The sequence below is a fragment of the Lepus europaeus genome, chromosome 6 (assembly GCF_033115175.1).
Source record: "Lepus europaeus isolate LE1 chromosome 6, mLepTim1.pri, whole genome shotgun sequence".
Taxonomy (NCBI): domain Eukaryota; kingdom Metazoa; phylum Chordata; class Mammalia; order Lagomorpha; family Leporidae; genus Lepus; species Lepus europaeus.
In genome coordinates, this window is record NC_084832.1 from 80695889 (window position 1) to 80712828 (window position 16940).

General features: G+C 47.6%; 1 protein-coding gene across 1 annotated transcript; it reads right to left on the reverse strand.

The window, feature by feature from the left end:
• Window positions 1–2214: 2214 nt before the first annotated feature.
• Window positions 2215–4599, reverse strand: RASL11A (RAS like family 11 member A). The gene is made up of 4 exons (XM_062195389.1): window positions 4408–4599; window positions 4040–4096; window positions 3870–3949; window positions 2215–2924 (listed from the first exon to the last, which is right to left on the reverse strand). The coding sequence occupies exons 1-4, from the start codon at window positions 4529–4531 to the stop codon at window positions 2457–2459; spliced, it is 729 nt and encodes a 242-aa protein (XP_062051373.1). The 5' UTR covers window positions 4532–4599; the 3' UTR covers window positions 2215–2456.
• Between the last annotated feature and the right edge of the window lie 12341 nt (window positions 4600–16940).

Genomic DNA, 16940 nt, shown 5'->3' on the forward strand with positions numbered 1-16940 from the left:
GTCTCCCTTGTGGGTACCAGGCACTCCGCTATTTGAGCCATTGCCTGCTGCCTCCCGGGCCACACACTAGCAGGAGGTTGGAGTCAGGGAGCTAGAGCCAGGAATCGAACCCAAGCACACTGATATGGGCTGTGGGTGTCTTAACCAGTGGCTTAACCCCTGGGCCAAATGTCCACGGCAGGCTGTAACATCTTACGGGAACTCCTGTGTGAGAACCTGGGGTGAACTACCTCCCACTGTAGGAACATTGCATGGAGCCTTAGCCTATCCCACATGTGAGCTGCTGATTTAGTTACTGACTCAACTCCTGGGACTAACAGCACATGTTAGTCTGAAGACCAACACCTTGAGAGCCCTGACCACAGCAGGTCTCACTGCCAAATGCTTCTTCAAAGGCCTGGTGCTTGAGCTTCAACAGGCCAACACATCAGTCTCCAAAGATTTGCCCATCACAGCACCAGCCTCCAGCAGCAAGGGACCCCAGATCTCCACTGCACAAGTCAAGCCAGCTTCTCCTGAAAACTGCTCATATGAAGGTGCACCTTGCAGTGGGCATTTAGCCTAACAGTTAAGACAGTGGTTAAAATGCCTAAATTCCTGCTGTGGCACAGTGGGTTAATGCCCTGGCCTGAAGCACTGGCATCCCATATGGGCACCGGTTTTAGTCCTGGCTGCTCCTCTTCTGATCCAGCTCTCTGCTATGGCTTGGGAAAGCATTAGAAGATGGCCCAAGTCCTTGGGCCCCTGCATGCATGTGGGAGACCCAGAAGAAGCTCCTGACTCCTGGCTTCGGATCGGTGCAGCTCTGGCCATTGGGGAGTGAACCATTGGATGGAAGACCTCTCTCTCCTCTCTCTGTGTAACTCTGACTTTCAAATAAATAAATCTTTAAAAAAGTAAATTAAATTTTAAAAGATGCCTGAATCCCACTTCTGTGCTCCTGGGTTGGATTGCTGGCTCTTGACTCCAGCTTATGGGGATCCTGGGAGGTAGTGGTGATGGCTCAATAAATTGGGTCCCTGGGGGAGACCTGGCTTGAGGTCCTGGCTCCAGATTTTGCCCTCTGCCCTGCTGTAGTTGCTGCAGGCAGTTGGGGAGTGAACCAGTGCATGGCAGCTCTCTTCAGTTGCTCAAAAAAATTAAAAAGGAAAATTTTTTAAGGTACACCTAAAATTTATTAGACTTCATTTTTCATGGAGTCCTGATTCCATCCTGATTGAACAACCAGCGTCCAATGATTCTGGAACTCACTGTGTGGCTAACACATCTCATCTATGCAGTGTAATCCCTGTGACGTTTGTGCACATTATTCTTGCACTTTCTTAAGCCTTGTGAACCTAAAATTCTGTCTGTATTGCAATAAACCATGTTGCTCAGTGACTCATACTTTGATTGTTCCCTTATCCATATGCAAGAGGGTCAGAGAAACACAGAGGGAGATTTTGAGGCCATTCATGGATGGGAGGGCCCACTTATGTAATACTAGGAAAGGGCTTATCTTAATTTGAGTAAAGGATATATTATATTTGCATTAATAAATGGAACTGTCATTTAGAATTTGTAACTTTTCATCATCTTATTACAATGTATTCATTCCCTTAAAACACCCAGTGTGGGGCTGGCCTTGTGGCATAGTGGGTAAAACTGCCAGTTGAACCCCCAGCATCCAATATGGGTGCTGGTTTGAGTGCTGGCTGCTCCACAATCCAGCTCCCTGGTAATGGCCTGGGCAAACAGCAGAAGATGGCCCCTGCACCTGCATGAGAGCCTCAGATGCTTATAGCTCTTGGCTTCAGCCTGGCCCAGCCCTGGATGTTGTGGCCATTTGGGGGAGTGATGCAGCAGGTAGAAGGTTGGTCTCTCTAGATAGATAGATAGATAGATAGATAGATAGATAGATAGATAGATATAGATATAGATATAGATATATAGAAACTCAAATAAATAAATCTTTAAGGAAAGAAAAGAAATTCTCAATGTCAATGTCAGGACTACGGTGAAGTGCCTTGATCAGAGAGATCGTGCAACTCAGATCCCTCCCCTCTGGCACACACTTCTCTTGCTCCCACAGTGATTCCCTCTGCATGAACCCCTTCCCACCACAAGACACCAATCAGGGTTCAGATTGGGGCCAAGCACTGAGCAATTCTGGGCTTTGCTGCAAAGATGATTTCCATAAAAAGACACTTAGGAAACAAGGAGCAATGTTGCCATGTTGCCTTTAATGGAAAAGTGCTTAGCAGTTAGGAGTTTTTTAAAAAGTTCTTTTATTTAGAAAAAACATCTCTATCCAGCTTCTAGGCAATCTCTTGAGTTTGCGGAAATACGCAGCCACTTGAAAACTAATAAAGTCTTTAGAAAAATAAACTCTGAACACGTGATTAAAAGGGGAAAAGCCCAGTCTTGTTAGCTGCACAAATGCGTAAGAAAAAGGAGCCAGGTCTATCCGAGCTGGTTCACCCCAGCGCAGAGGCAGCCTTGACTTTGGAAGACAGAGCCTGCTTGAAGCGCCGTTTCAGGTCCTGCATGTTGGGCGAGCGGGGCCGGGGGATGACGGAGGCCCTCCGCCGCTCCCCGGCCAGGCTGTGCGCTTTGCTCACTTCCTTGCAGAGGTGCTGAAACACGTCACAGACGTCTTCGTAGTTCTCGCTGGTGGAGATCTCAAGGAACAGGCTGCCCAGCTCGCTGGCAAGCTGAACGCCATCCTGCGTTTGCACCTGCCGAGCATGCTGGAGGTCGCCCTTATTGCCCACAATGATGATGGGGGCTTTGGAGTCAGGGTGGACCTTACGGATGTGCTGGTACAGGGGCCGGATGGCCTGGTAGCTGTCGTAGTCTGTGATGGAATAGACCAGAAGAAAGCCCTCGGCCCACTGCACACATTTGGACAGGGAATCCACCGCCTGGCTGAGGCCATCCTGCGCCTGAGAAACATCAAAAGGAGAGGCAGTCAGGGAAGCCCTCAGCGGGGGGTTGGGGGGGAGGTGGGGGGGTGGGGGGGGTGGAGGGGGATGGTTAAGCTCAAACTCCACATCAAAGCTGCCCTAGAAGAGGGCTTGCAAAAGAAGCCACTGAATGTTCAGGTTGCACCCAGCATCTATAGGAGGCTTTTGACAGAGAAAAGTGTGAGCTCTCGGGCCAACTCCCTGCCTGGCTGTTATCAATGCGTTATTTTTAAGCCCCTTGCATGACAGGCAGTTTCTGTAGAACTGTCACTGGCTGAAGAATGACTTTGAACCAGAAGGGCTCAATTTTTAGAAAACCAACTCCTAATAAACAAAACTTTGAAAAGAAGCCAAGATAAATATCTATTCCCAAACCCATAAAAATATTTTTAGCAGGCAACTTCTCCAGAATGTTACAGAAACACATTCCTTTCCGGGGGCTCTCCCACTAGACTTTCTTCCCTACCAGGGAGTAGCAATTAGTAACTTGTTAATGAAGTTACATTCCAGATGCTGGCCAAGAGTTACTTGATTGCAATTACTGCCTGACTTGGGGGAACAGCCAGCAACTGCAGAGTTTCCGCAGTCCTGGCTAGGCGAGAAGACTCTCTCCCACCAAAATCCCATCAGGCTGGTTTTGGCGAAAGTTCCCCCATGGTCCAGCATTGGAAGAAGCGGAGAGACCCGCCTGCCAGGTGTGCAAAGACAAACGGCAGGTGGCGAAGAGGAAGCTGCCTGGAACCACTCAAGGCCTCGGAGGGTTTCTAGCATACCAACCCCACCTGTGAACAGCTCATGCCTGCACTGACAGCGATCGAACCTCTTGCTCAGACCCAGGAGCCGCGAGCTCAGCGTCCATACCCTACACCATACTAACTCCCCAGCGGTGGTCTGGGGCCAGCGGCTTGCTCCCACAGGTCTTACCTGGATGCCCCCAGGAGTGTCCTGGATCTGTAGGGATAATTGGTCCCCCTCCACATAGACGAGTCGTGAATACAGCTTGCCTGGAGAGACGAAAGAGAGTTTGCTTTAAGAGCCTCACACTCCGACCACGGAAGAGAAAAGGGAAGCAGGGCGCGTGAAACCATTCTAACCTGTATTCGGTTCGTAGTCGCCAATGAATCTCTTGGTCAGGAAGCGCACGATCATTGCTGGAAAGCAAATAGAAAAAAATTAGTTGAAGGAGGTAGGCAAGGGATCAAAGCCGGGCACTCCCGGACCACTGGGTGCAGACACTGCCACCCACGGCTCTGCAACGCCCAGGACGCGGCGGGATGCCCTCCGCGGGCTTTCTGGCAACCCCGGTCCCGAACAGGTGCCAGCCCAGGGAGAGTCCAGGAGGAGATGCTCCAGGAGCCGGCGGGCGGGAAAGGGCCCAGGACCGTGCCGGCACCCTCGAGGCGCGCACCCCGTCAGGCTGCTCCTACCCCCAGCCAAAGCGCCCGCTTCGCGCCGCACTCACCACTCTTTCCCACGCGGCCGGCACCCAGCACAGCCAGTTTGATGTCCTTGGGCAGGAAGCAGTCCGTTGAGGACTCGGGAATGGGAGCCAGCAGAAAGTGCCCGGACATGTTGGGCGGCCGCATGGAGCGCGCTCAGGGACGGAGCGCAAAGCCGGCGGGCAGGCAAGGAGCGCAGGATGCCCGACGCTCGAACCAGGCAGCGGCAGGAGGAGCTGTCCAAGCCCGCGGCTTTTAAAGGGCTGGGCGCGCGGGTCAGTGCGCGGAGCCAGTGCGCGGCCGCCTCCAGCCCCGCCCCTTCCGCGAGCAGCACGGAGTGGGCGGGAGCTGGGGGCGCTGAGGGGAGGGTCTCCGCGGCGTGCGCTGCGCCTGGCGCTCTCCTGGGGCGCCGCGGAGCCTCGGCCGCCATCCAGACGCACTCAGCCCCTCGGGTGAACCCGAGAGCGTGGTCGAGAGCTGGAGGAGGACAGAAAGAGAGAAGGAGCCACCAGCTGGATGGCGCTGCAACATGAGAGCGTTAGATTCCTGCTGAATGTCGCCCTTTTTGTTTTCAGAAAGTGCTTGCGGGGGTGACAGGAATAAGAGCGAAAGGAGGGGATACGAGCCCTGGTTTAGTGCCAGCGAGGTAACCGTGACCTTGCCTGGATATGTGCATTCCACTGGGGGGCAGTCGTTGCGTGCAGCTCAGCGTGCACACGCAGCCCCCTTCCTGCAGGCTCGGGAACTGACTCATTCGCGGCGGGGAGCTCCATCGTTAACCCCGTTCAGCGCTCTTGGGTCATGCCTGCTTTTGCTACAGTGTTCAAGTATGGGCTTCTTGGTACGTGGTAGAGTGTAGGCCGGGAGGAGGGGGTGGGGGGAAGACAGCACCAAGGAGAGATGTGGCACAGTTGGACTTCCATGGCAAGGCAGACAGCTCAGGACTCCTCCCCCCCCCCCCATGCACATCCACCCCTGAACACAAAGTGGTTTAAAACAACCATCTCTGATGTTCATTCACAAGTCTGTGGGTCAGTGAGTGTGCTTAAGCTATGCTAGGGCAGGCTCTGCTGGTCTTGACTGAGTTTCCAGGCTCAGGAGGGAGTGAGAAGAAGGTAAGGGGGTGGAGTTAGAGGAGTGCTGCTCCAGAATGGCCTTACTTGGGTATGGCCCCTGGTGGAGCTGTAGGCTATCACCATGTCACCGGGCAGCCAGGGAGTCACCCATCGCTCTTCATCCTGAGTGTTGGCCTGGTTTATTCTCCTGCCAGCTGAGCAGATTTCCAAGCGAGTGAGTGGAGATGGCTGAGTTCACCAGAGACCTGGGCTCCAGGGCGTAGCATCTCACTTGTCCTGCATTATGTTGACTACAGCAAGCCATGAAGCCAGCTCCAGGTGCAAGGGATGGGGAAATATACTCTACCCTTTCATGGGAGGAGCAGCACAGCCGTATTTGAAAGGGTGGGAGAGGCAAGGGGTCCATTTTGCAATTGACCACACGAATGATTATGCCTCCATCTGTCAACCACACCGGTGATCTATGAGTCATCCTGACTCCAGCCACCTCTGACTTCATTGATTAATCACCAAGTTCCATCCTTTCTACGGCCTACATTCCGTGGTGTCTCCTCCTGTCCATCTCTACTGCTCTCCTCATTTCTCAACTGAATAATCCTGAACTTGACCAGAATAGATGATGACTCAGTTGACAAGTTCATCCCCTGGAGACGCATTCCTTGACCACTGCCACTGTCTCTGACTCCAGTCTCGCAGTTACCTGCTCTCAAGGCACCCTGGTCCAAATCTCATTGCTTTCTACTGGAATATTTGTTTCACATCTGTCTCTAGGGTAAGCAGGTACTCTAGCTGGTGTCTATCATGGTGCCTGGGACGTGCAAGCCCTTCAATAAATGGCCAACTGTGTAGATGAAGACTTGGATGACTGGTGACTTCCCTGTGGAGGCTGGAAAAGACAGAAGTCTTGTTTATGACCTTAGTTTTATGAGCAATCTGCCCTCAGGAGGAGATGTCCCGAGAAAACATCTGAGATGAACTACCGGATATAAGTTGTCCTGACCTTTAGGTGTTTGAAAGGCAGCCTCCTCCTGTCAGACCTCAGGGTTAACTGGAAGGACTTGGAGCAGGGCACTTGACTCGCTGAGAGAGGAAAGCACCATCAAGGCAAGGGCTGGGTGGGGAGCAACTATGAACCTATTAGGGCTCCGGGTTGTTGAGGCTCCACCATGAGGAGGCCAAGCTGTCGTCTCTCTGATGTTCTTAGCCTCTCCTTTTTTGTAGTTGTTGTTTTTTAAGATTCATTTATTTGAAAGGCAGAGTGATGGAGGAAGAAACCAGGAGATAGGAACTTCACCCAGGTCTCCCATGCAGGTGGTAGGTGGCAGGGGCCCAAATATGTGGGCCATTTTCTACTGCTTTCCCACTCACACTAGCAGAGAGCTGGATTGGAAGCACAACAGCCAGGGCTCAAACCGGTGCTCCAATATGGGATGCCAATATTGCAGGTAGCAGCTTGGGTCACTGAGCCCTGATGCTAGTTCCTGGTCTCTCCCTCTTAGATGTAAGACAGCTCCCACAGCATCAAGGGCTCACCCAGAGCTCCTCTAATTCATAAACAGCCCCTGCCCTACCACCCACTTGTAACCCAGTATCCACTCCCTTTACTCTATAGCCTAAGCTCTTGCTTTGTCTCTTTTAGTATGGAGTGAAACCATTCTCACGAGAACTTCACAGACTTTTGCTTACACCTCTCTGGCCAGAGCAGAGAAGCTCAGAAAGAAATTATTCTAGCAAAGAAGACTGGGATTGCCATGTCTAGTTTAGACAATCATGGCTCCTCCCCAGGAGCTGGACACATGGCTATTCCTATTCAAAAATCAAGAGACAGAGGAGAGAATGACTATTAGACAGCAGCCAATGAGATTTGCCACAAACCCTTTTCCCTTTCCTGAGATAGAAATGCAGAATCCTCAAAGGGAAAGAGACATCTTCCTTGGTTGAATCTTGAGTGTATCTATTTTCTTCATTCCTTGTCCTACATTCCCTTGTCTGGACTAAGATCATTTTGCTATAGAAGGTTCCTAAGACTGTTCTCTGTCCAGTGGTAATTATGTTCCATTTTGAAATTACATTACACCTTTGCTCAGAAGATAGATCTCAAAATGTTATTCCATTCTCCTTGGAAAGGCTATTAGCCTTTGCACATATACAAGATAAAGCGTGACCTTTCAGTGAAGACAATACACTAGCAAACCTTAGGATTATAAATAGCCTTGCTGAATGGTTGCTGCTTCTATTCTGTGTTTTCATTTTAGATTTCTTTGTGTCCAGAGTTATGTAAAATTGTGCTGCAACCAATATAACACAGGCATGCTGCAGTGGTTTTTCAAAGATCATAGGAATGCGTAGGCATAGACACAGATACACAAATCTGTGGGTGTTTGGAATGAGTGGGCAGGGCAGAATTTGGTAATACGCAAATAATATCGGACTGGGGAAGTTATTAACTACTTACCAGCCAAATGGAAGCTTGAATTCTAGCCCTCGGGCAAAACTTTGTTGAGGGTTTTCCTCTGGTTCATGAGCAGCCTCCTGCCTACCACCCATAACCCAGGATCAGCTGCCTTTCCAGTGTAGCCAGAGTCCTTGAATATCGAGTTTGTAGGCATCATGTTTCTGCTGTCTACCAGTTCCATACTTTGTTTCAATTCATCAGAATTCCTGAAAATCCATTCTTTGTAAGTCTGTGATATGGACAAGTACAGAATACAAAGATCAACTGACTCCCTGACTCAAAACGTTTACTGGGGGCGGGGAGGGAGGTGAGGGGGGAAGAACAGTGCGTGTAAGACATGGCTGTCTGCCTGCCTTCATAGGCAGTAATCACTCATCAATTGCCACTTATAAATTACTGATGACTTTACAAAAACGTTCTCAAATAAAGGGGCAGGCATTGTGGTGCAGGGGGTTAAGGCGCTTCTTGTGTCATCTGTGTCTCATGTCAGAGTTCCGGGGTTTCAGTCCCAGCTCCTCTTCTGATTCCAGCTTCCTGTTAATGCACATCTTAGGAGGCAATAGGTGATGCCTCAATTACTTGGGCCCCTGTCACCCACGTGGGGGTCTGGGATGGAAATCTAGGCTCCTGGTTTTGGTCTGGCCCAGCCCAGCAGTTGTGGGCATTTGAGGAGTAAACCAGTCAATGGAAGATCCCTCTCTCTCTCTTCTCTCTCTCTCTGTGTCACTCTGCCTTTCAAAACTTTTAAAAATAAGAAATTTAAAAATCCCAAATATTATCTTATTTATCTTAATTCTTCATTAATTCTGTGAGACACTTTAAAAAAATTCTACACTGAGGTTCAGAAAGTTTCGTAACTTCTCCAAAGTCATAGAGGTATTTAGTAGAGGTGACTCCACTGCCTCTGCAAATCAGAACGCTTCCCACCAGTGTGGAGAGCAGGAGGAAGAACACCCTGGTCAGGTCCGTGGGCGAGGACAGTGCAGATTGGGGGGTGAGCACCAGCAGGGCTGCACCAAGGAGGACCAAACCTGGCAGGGGACCAGGGAAAGCCCTGGGGAGCAATGAGCTGCTCTCCAGGCGTGAGCCACATTTGATGAGGAGCCTTGGAGAGAGGAAGAAGGGCACATCTAGTGGAAGAGACAGGAGCAGCAAAATCAGGAACACAGGAAGTGTACAGCAAGCTTGGGGAGCTCTGAGCAGCCTCAGGTGAGAAGGGTGTGTTGGGAGACCCCAAAAGCTGGGGACCAGAATGTGTTTTTTTTTTTTATGGATTTTTTTTTTTAATTTAACAGGTAGAGTCATAGACAGTGAGAGAGAGACAGAGAGAAAAGTCTTCCTTCCATTGGTTCACTCCCCAAATGGCCACCACGGCTGGTGCTGTGCTGATCCAAAGCCAGAAGCCAGGTGCTTCTTCTTGGTCTCCCATGCAGGTGCAGGGCCCAAGCACTTGGGCCACCCTTCACTGCCCTCCCGGGCCACAGCAGAGAGCTGGACTGGAAGAGGAGCAACCGGGACTAGAACCTGGCGCCCATATGGGATGCAGGCGGAGAACTAACCAAGTGAGCCACGGCGCCGGCCCCCTAGAATGTGGATGCCAACAAATGCCCTGTAGAATTTATGAGGATGTTGTGGAAAGCCATTCAGCTGTTCTTGTGGCCACTCGCTACAACAGTGTCTGGGCCAGAAGCTTACAAACAACAGGATATAATCTCTGCTCTCAAGGATCTTAAACTGTTTTACCAATCTCCCCTGAGCAATCAATTCTCTCTCTTCCTTCTCAGGTGGAGCAAAAACATCCAGTCTCATGTTCACTCAAGCTAAGACACTAAAGGGAACCTACTGGATTTCTTTTCCCATCCAAATGAGTTCCGTAAATTCCAGTCTTGCTGGAAGAGTGTGTGTGTAGAGCATTTCCTCTGTGCCTCCTGCATTAGTGGCTGTGTGAGACAGCCTGTCAGCTGCTCCTCTCCACACACTTAGGCTGTTTGAAGAGAGTCACAGTACAGACTTCAGCTGCTTATTTGCTCCTCCATACACTTTTTCCACCTCAGCAGTAACAGCTACAGATATTGCCTCACTGTTATTATTCATAACCTAGCAACTCGTCTAACAGATTCTGTGAAGGTTTTTTGCATATACAATACCAATTTTTTTCCCCATTATATGGGGCTGAGGATGAAGGAATATACTATAAACACTTGAATTCCAAATAAATCAAATCCAGCTTCAAAATTTCTCTTGGGCTTAAAAGGGAATAGGACAAAGCTTCCTTATTTATATGTTAGCAATTTTTATTGCTAAATTTTAGTGATTGTTTATAGTTCAGCATTTTTTTCTCCATCCCAGTATAGAGAAAATGCTAATACAACACTAGTGGTAAGATTGAAGAGATATGAACCTGAGTGTTTTGTTTTTAATTTTTTTTTCTAAGATTTACTTTCTTTATTATTTATTTGAAAGACAGAGAGAGGGAGAGAGATGTCTTCCATCCACTTCTGAAATGGCCAAAGGGTTGGGCCAGGCTGATATCAGGAGCTTGGAACTCCGTCAAGGTCTCCTTCATGGGAGGTAGGGACCCAAGCACTTGGGGCATCCTTTGCTGCTTCCCCAGGTGCATTAGCAGGGGCTAACGGGAAGTGGAGCAGCCAGGACTCCCCACCTACCACCCCCAGCCCACCTCTGAGTGATTTCTTTTGCCATAACGTTCAGAGGTAAACTTCAAGAGTGTGATATATTTTATCCAACTCTTAGGATTAGGTTCAACTGAATAAAACCAGAATATTTTAGAATATACTTGACTAGAATCAGAAGAGACAGAATTCAAAGTTAAAAGGCCATGCAGTCTCATCCATAGTCATGGCTCTTATTAACTTGAAAACAAGGGTAAAAAATTTTAGAGTTAGCATGTTGTTCTTGGGGCCAGCATTGTGGCACAGGGGTTAAGCCATCACCTGCAATGCCAGCCTCCCATATGAGTGCCCATTCCAGCTGGCTGCTCTGCTTCTGATCCAGATCCCAGCAGAAGATGGCTTAGAAGCTTGGCCTAGGAGCTTGGGAGACCCAGATGGAGATCCTGGCTCCTGGCTTCAGCCTAGCCCAGCCTCAGCTGTGTGGCCACTTGGGGAGTGAAACAGTGGATGAAAGATCTCTCTCTCTCTTTCTCTCTCTCTCTGGCACTCTGCCTTTCAAGCAAACACATAACTTTACAAAAATAGTATTTTTCTTTGTTTCCACTGACAAGTCTAGAGGATTTATAAAGGGTTAGTTTGTAAATCCATAATCTGTGGTGGTTGGTCATGATTTAAGAGGACCTACATTTCACAGCAGACATAATTTTATCAGCACACATGTTACTCAAAGCTCAGAGATTCCATTTAATTCATCTATTTATAGAAACTTTTAAATTAATCTTTGTAGTATCTGCAAGACATCCAGATGGAGCTGCCCGCGGGGAGTTGGAAACGTAGATCTGGAGCATTGGTGGATGTGAGCTCTGCAGTGTGAGCCTCAAGTGCACGAGAGAAGGTTAAAGACAGACATAGACTAATGGTTCATCCTGCTTGAACATGCATTCCAATCACAGTGAATTCCTCAGTCACTAAGTCTGGGGGAGGTCTGCATTTTTAACAAATTCCCAGATAATGTTGATACTGCCATTGGGGCCACACTTTGAGAACCACTGGCTTAGCTACCCAGAAAGTATTTATAGAGAGGGGAGAGAGGCACAAACGTAGAATGTCAGGGAGCCTGACTAAGTGGGGGGTTTGGAGGAGGCGAGCTGAGTAAAGTATGCTGGCTGATGCCTCTGGAGGAGAAAATGTGTTGGCCTTGCCAAATATTAGGGAGATAAAATTAAATTTGTGAACTAGCAAGTTTTGAGTAACCTTTGAGAGTACAGTTGCATCACAGTGATGGAGGCGGAAGCCAGATTTGCAGTGGGCGACCAGGAAATTTTGCTATGAAAGGAACCAGGAGGGCACAGGAAACACTGCTTAATTAGTGTGCTAGCTTTCCCAAGTCTGCAGGCCGAAGTCCAGGAAGCAGCAAGTGGAAGGGGTCCAGGAAGAGAGACCGGGAATAATCAGTGAAGCAAGAGGACAGAAACGGGAGACCAGTCAACACTTTCTCTCTTCCATTCTTCTTTTACACTCCTTGCTATCTTGTTCTGCCCTGTTGCATATAGATATTTGTGTCTTCCTGCTCCTCCTACACTGCCACCTCCTTAAGGAACAGGCCTTATGGCGTTTGTCTGACCTTCCCCTGTAAATATTCCTTATCTTAATAAAGAAGATCCATAGATAGACGTTAACACCAACTTAGACCTTTCAACATATACCGGGTAGCGTTAAGTACTCTAACGGATATAATAAAGAAATAGAAAGTTATGATGGAATTTGCTATTTTAAAAAAGATATTAAGGGACAGTCTTGATAAAAGTTGAGCAGAGACTGAAAAAAAACTATGGGGATCTACGAATATACTTGACAGATTAAAGGTTCAGCAATGAAGCGTTAGTGTAATTGAATCCAGCTTTGGAGCTGGAAGTGCTACAAGATGAGGCTAAAAAGGTAGCCACAGACCAGAGTAAGTGGGGTTTTGTAGTCCAAGGTGATGGTCAGGATTTAAATAGTATTGAAATCTATGAGGCTAAATATCACCTAGAATATGAAGGCACTTCAGTAGTGTAAGGGTACTTTAAAAAGTTCATGGAAAAAGTGACTTGAAAGATGTTTACTTTGTCACAAAGATATTTTGAAAACCATGCATGTTTTTTTAGTAATAAACATTTCCCCATAAATTTTTTTTGAAGACCTTTCAAGGTTAGAAGTTAGAAAAACAAGATACAGCCAACTGGAGAGGAAGAAAATGGAAACCAGGAAAGTGTTCCTGGAGTGCAAACTGTTAACAGCTGCCTGGGAAATCATTTTGTCAAAATGTTATCAAGGCTCTGGAAAACACGTATTATTTAACTCAGCATTGTGCTTGAGCAAACTGTTTAAAGATTAATCCAAAATTTCAAACAATTCTGTGCATATGCATAGTATAACCATTGGTAAATTTTTTAGAAAACTGCTGTGCTATGCATGCTGTACTTCAAACATAATTTTTTTTTTTTTTGACAGATATGAGTTAGACAGTGAGAGACAGACAGACAGAAAGGTCTTCCTTCTGTTGGTTCATCCCACAAATGGCCGCCATGGCTGGAGCTACGCCGATCTGAACCCAGGAGCCAGGTCCTTCTGGTCTCCCATGCGGGTGCAGGGGCCCAAGCACTTGGGCCATCCTCCACTGCCTTCCCGGGCCATAGCAGAGAACTGGACTGGAAGAGGAGCAACCAGGACTAGAACCCGGCGTCCACATGGGATGCTGGCACTGCAGGCGGAGGATTAACCAAGTGAGCCACTGCGCCAGCCCCCAAATGTAGGGTTCTTACTGTATGATTGCCTAAGGATAACAGTTCCCCTCAGCCAAGTCTGTCTCCCTTTTCTCAATTTCCAGCTTTACCACCCCTGCTGAAGAGGTATTTTATACTTCCATTTCTTCTTTGATAAGTCATACTATACTTCATTTCACCTGGTCATGGTAAAACATGGACTCAGGGTCAGGTGTTTGGTCCAACAGTTAAGATGCCACTGGAGACACCCACATTCCATATTGTAGTTCTTGGCTTTGAATCCGGGCTCTGATTCCTACTAATGTATACCCCAGGAGCCAGCACATGATGGCTTAGTGCATGATCCCTGCCACTCACATGGGAGACCCAGACTGAATTCTGGGCTTCTGGCTTCAGGCTGACCCAGCCCTGACTGTTGCAGGGTTTTTGAGAGTGGACCAGCAAATAAAACATATTTGTCTCTGCCCATCTGCCTTTCAAATTAGTAACATGGAATCATAGACCCTAAGTGCACAAAGCATCCCTAGGAATCATTTGGTCAAATCCCCCGTAGTCATTTCACTGATAAAGCAACAAAAGAATTCCACATGCTGGGGAATAAACTAAAGAATATTATACATCATGTGGGAAACTTAATCACAATTCCTCATGAGCAAAATGGTTAACTGGCTCTCAAATGTCAGAGAAACACTGCAGCTTCATAAAGTCAATAGGAAAATAATATTGAACATACAGAAACTAGAATGAAGTTATCTATTTAGGTTTTTAAAGTAATGTTTTTTTCATTATCCTTTCATTAATCCAAACAGTGTTTATTGAATGCTTACTGTATGCCAGGCATCCAAAGTCTAAAGACACTAACCTCAGGTGTAGTGAGGAAGAAAGTTTTAAAAATTGAGGCCACTGTATCAGAATTAAAAACATCTGTCACAGAAAATGTTGTTACATGAACCCAAACCAGAAGTAATGTGTCTCCTGAGTCCAAGTGCTTTCTGCATTCCTTTCCTCGCATCAGGGGAGATGTCATCTATAAAGTACCACCTAAGGTACAGACTGAAGGACAAGAAGGAAGTCACCAACTGAACAGAGCAAGCACAGGCAATGCCAATGCAAAGAAAGTGGGAAAAAAATATATATGTAGTTTTCCTAATAGCTCCAGCATAAATCAGGACAACAGTAACAGGAAATGAGAAAGAAAAAAATTTAGCAGGAGCCAGGCTACAAACGGTTGCACACGTGATGGCATTATGGGTATGTCTAAACTCATCAAATCATACACATTAAATATGTGCAATTATTTATGTATCCATTTTACCTGAACAAAGCTTTTTTTTTTTTTTTTAAAGATTTATTTTATTTGAAAGACAAGAGTTACAGAAAGAGACAGAGAGACAAAGAGGATGCCAGAGGCTGCAGGCCAGGGCTTTAACCTATCGCGCCACAACGCTGACCCCAGAACAAAGGTATTTTAAAAATCCACCCAGCGGCCAGCGCCCTGGCTCACTTGGTTAATCCTCCACCTGCAGCGCCAGCATCCCATATGGGCGCCGGGTTCTAGTCCCGGTTGCTCCAGCTCTCTGCTGTGGCCGGGGAGGGCAGTGGAGGATGGCCCAAGTGCTTGGGCCCTGCACCTGCATGGGAGGCCAGGAAGTGCTTGGCTCCTGGCTTCGGATCAGCGCAGTGCCGGCGGCCGTAGCGGCCATTTGGGGAGTGAACCAATGGAAGGAAGACCTTTCTTTCTCTCTCTCTGACTGTAACTCTGTCAAATAAATAAATAAATAAATCTTAAAAAAAAAAAAAAAAAAAAACCACCCAGCCATACACATGCTCAGTAGTCAAACAGAATGGTGGTTAGGGAACTCTTGTGTGAGAATCACAGGTTCAAGTCCAGGTCTGCCATTTTATAGTAATGTGAGCACTGGTGAATTGTTTTCCTATCTTGAATTTTCTTACACATGTAACATGGTAGTCCCACATCTCAAAGTTAGACACAAGGATGAAAATAGTAGACTCTTAAATCAAGCAATTGATAAACTGTTAGTGGTATAATTATTAATCCAGCAATGGCAATATTTCAACTTTAAGAATATAACCCCTAAAAGGAGGGAAGTCACATGCCCCTTTATAACCTCAATTATTAGTTGTAGTTCAGCTGATTACAAAATGGAGCTGGTGGTTACTGAATAGTCATTTTATACCACGTTAAGTGCTGTACAAGTAGTCCTAATCATCAGAATAATCTTTTAAAGTGGTGGTGGGTCCATGGGGAGGATACTACATTTTAGAAGGTAAGAAAACCTAGTTCAGGGCCGGTGCTATGGCACAGCAGGTAAAGCCGTTATCGGCAGTGCTGGCATCCATATGGGTGCCACTTTTGAGTCCCAGATGCTCCACTTCCAATCCAGCTCTCTGCTATGGCATGGGAAAGCATCAGATGGCCCAAGTCCTTGGACCCCTGCATCCCTGTGGGAGACCCGGAAGAAGCTCCAGGCTCCTGGATTTGGATCAGTGCAGTTCTGACCCTTGTAGCCATTTGAGGAGTGAACCAACAGATGAAGACCTCTCTCTGCCTCTCATTCTCTCTCTGTGTAACTCTGATTTTCAAATAAAATAAATAAATCTTAAAAAAAGAAAAAAAAGGCCGGCGCTGCGGCTCACTAGGCTAATCTTCCGCCTTGCGGCGCCGGCACACCGGGTTCTAGTCCCGGTCGGGGCACCGATCCTGTGCTGTGGCCAGGGAGTGCAGTGGAGGATGGCCCAGGTCCTTGGGCCCTGCACCCCATGGGAGACCAGAAGCACCTGGCTCTTGCCATCGGATCAGCGCGGTGCGCCGGCCGCAGCGCGCCTACCGCGGCGGCCATTGGAGGGTGAACCAACGGCAAAAGGAAGACCTTTCTCTCTGTGTCTCTCTCACTGTCCACTCTGTCAAAAGTAAAAAAAAAAAAAAAAAAAAAAAAAAAAAAACCTAGTTCTACAGGTTAAGCAATTTGAGATGTAGAACCTGGAAGCTCGGTGAACTGAAAAAGGAACATGGGGGCCAAAGTTGTGGCACACCAGGTTAAGCTGTTTTTGAAGCTGTTCCACGTCCAAGTGCTCTTTTTTAACTCCCAGCTCCTCTGCTTTTGATCCAACTTCCTACTAATGCATCTGGGAAGCTCATTGATTATTACCCACTTGGGATCCCACCACCCCGTGGGACACTGCGATGAAGTTCCTGAGTTCTTGGCTCCTAGTTTCATCCCGGCCCAGACTCAGCTGTTGCCTTTGGGGGAGGGGAAAACTTGCAGATATAAGACCTGTTTATCTCCCTCCCCTTGATGCCCTGCCTCTCAATTAATTTAAAAAAACAAAAAACAAACAAAAAACAGCTATCAAAGAATTGATCTATTTTTTGAAAGATCTACTTATTTGAAGAGAGGCAAAGGCAGAGAGAAAAAGGCTTCCATTCACTGGTTCACTCCCCAAATGGCTGCAATGGCTGGAGCTGGGCCAATCCAAAACCGGGAGCCAAGAGCTTCTCCCAAGTCTCCTATTCAAGTGCAGGGCCCAAACATTTGGGCCATATTCCACTGCCTTCCCAGGCCATAGCAGAAAGCTGGATTGGAAGTGAAGCTGCCAGGACTTGAA

What these genes read in the sequence shown, in the direction of transcription:
- RASL11A (XM_062195389.1), bottom strand. Translation starts at nt 4,531, where the DNA reads ATGCGGCCGCCCAACATGTCCGGGCACTTTCTGCTGGCTCCCATTCCC. An exon ending in CGACTACGAACCGAATACAG is followed by an intron (nt 3,950 to 4,039) that starts GTTAGAATGGTT and finishes TCGTCTCTCCAG; the next exon opens with GCAAGCTGTATTCACGACTC. An exon ending in ACACTCCTGGGGGCATCCAG is followed by an intron (nt 2,925 to 3,869) that starts GTAAGACCTGTG and finishes GATGTTTCTCAG; the next exon opens with GCGCAGGATGGCCTCAGCCA.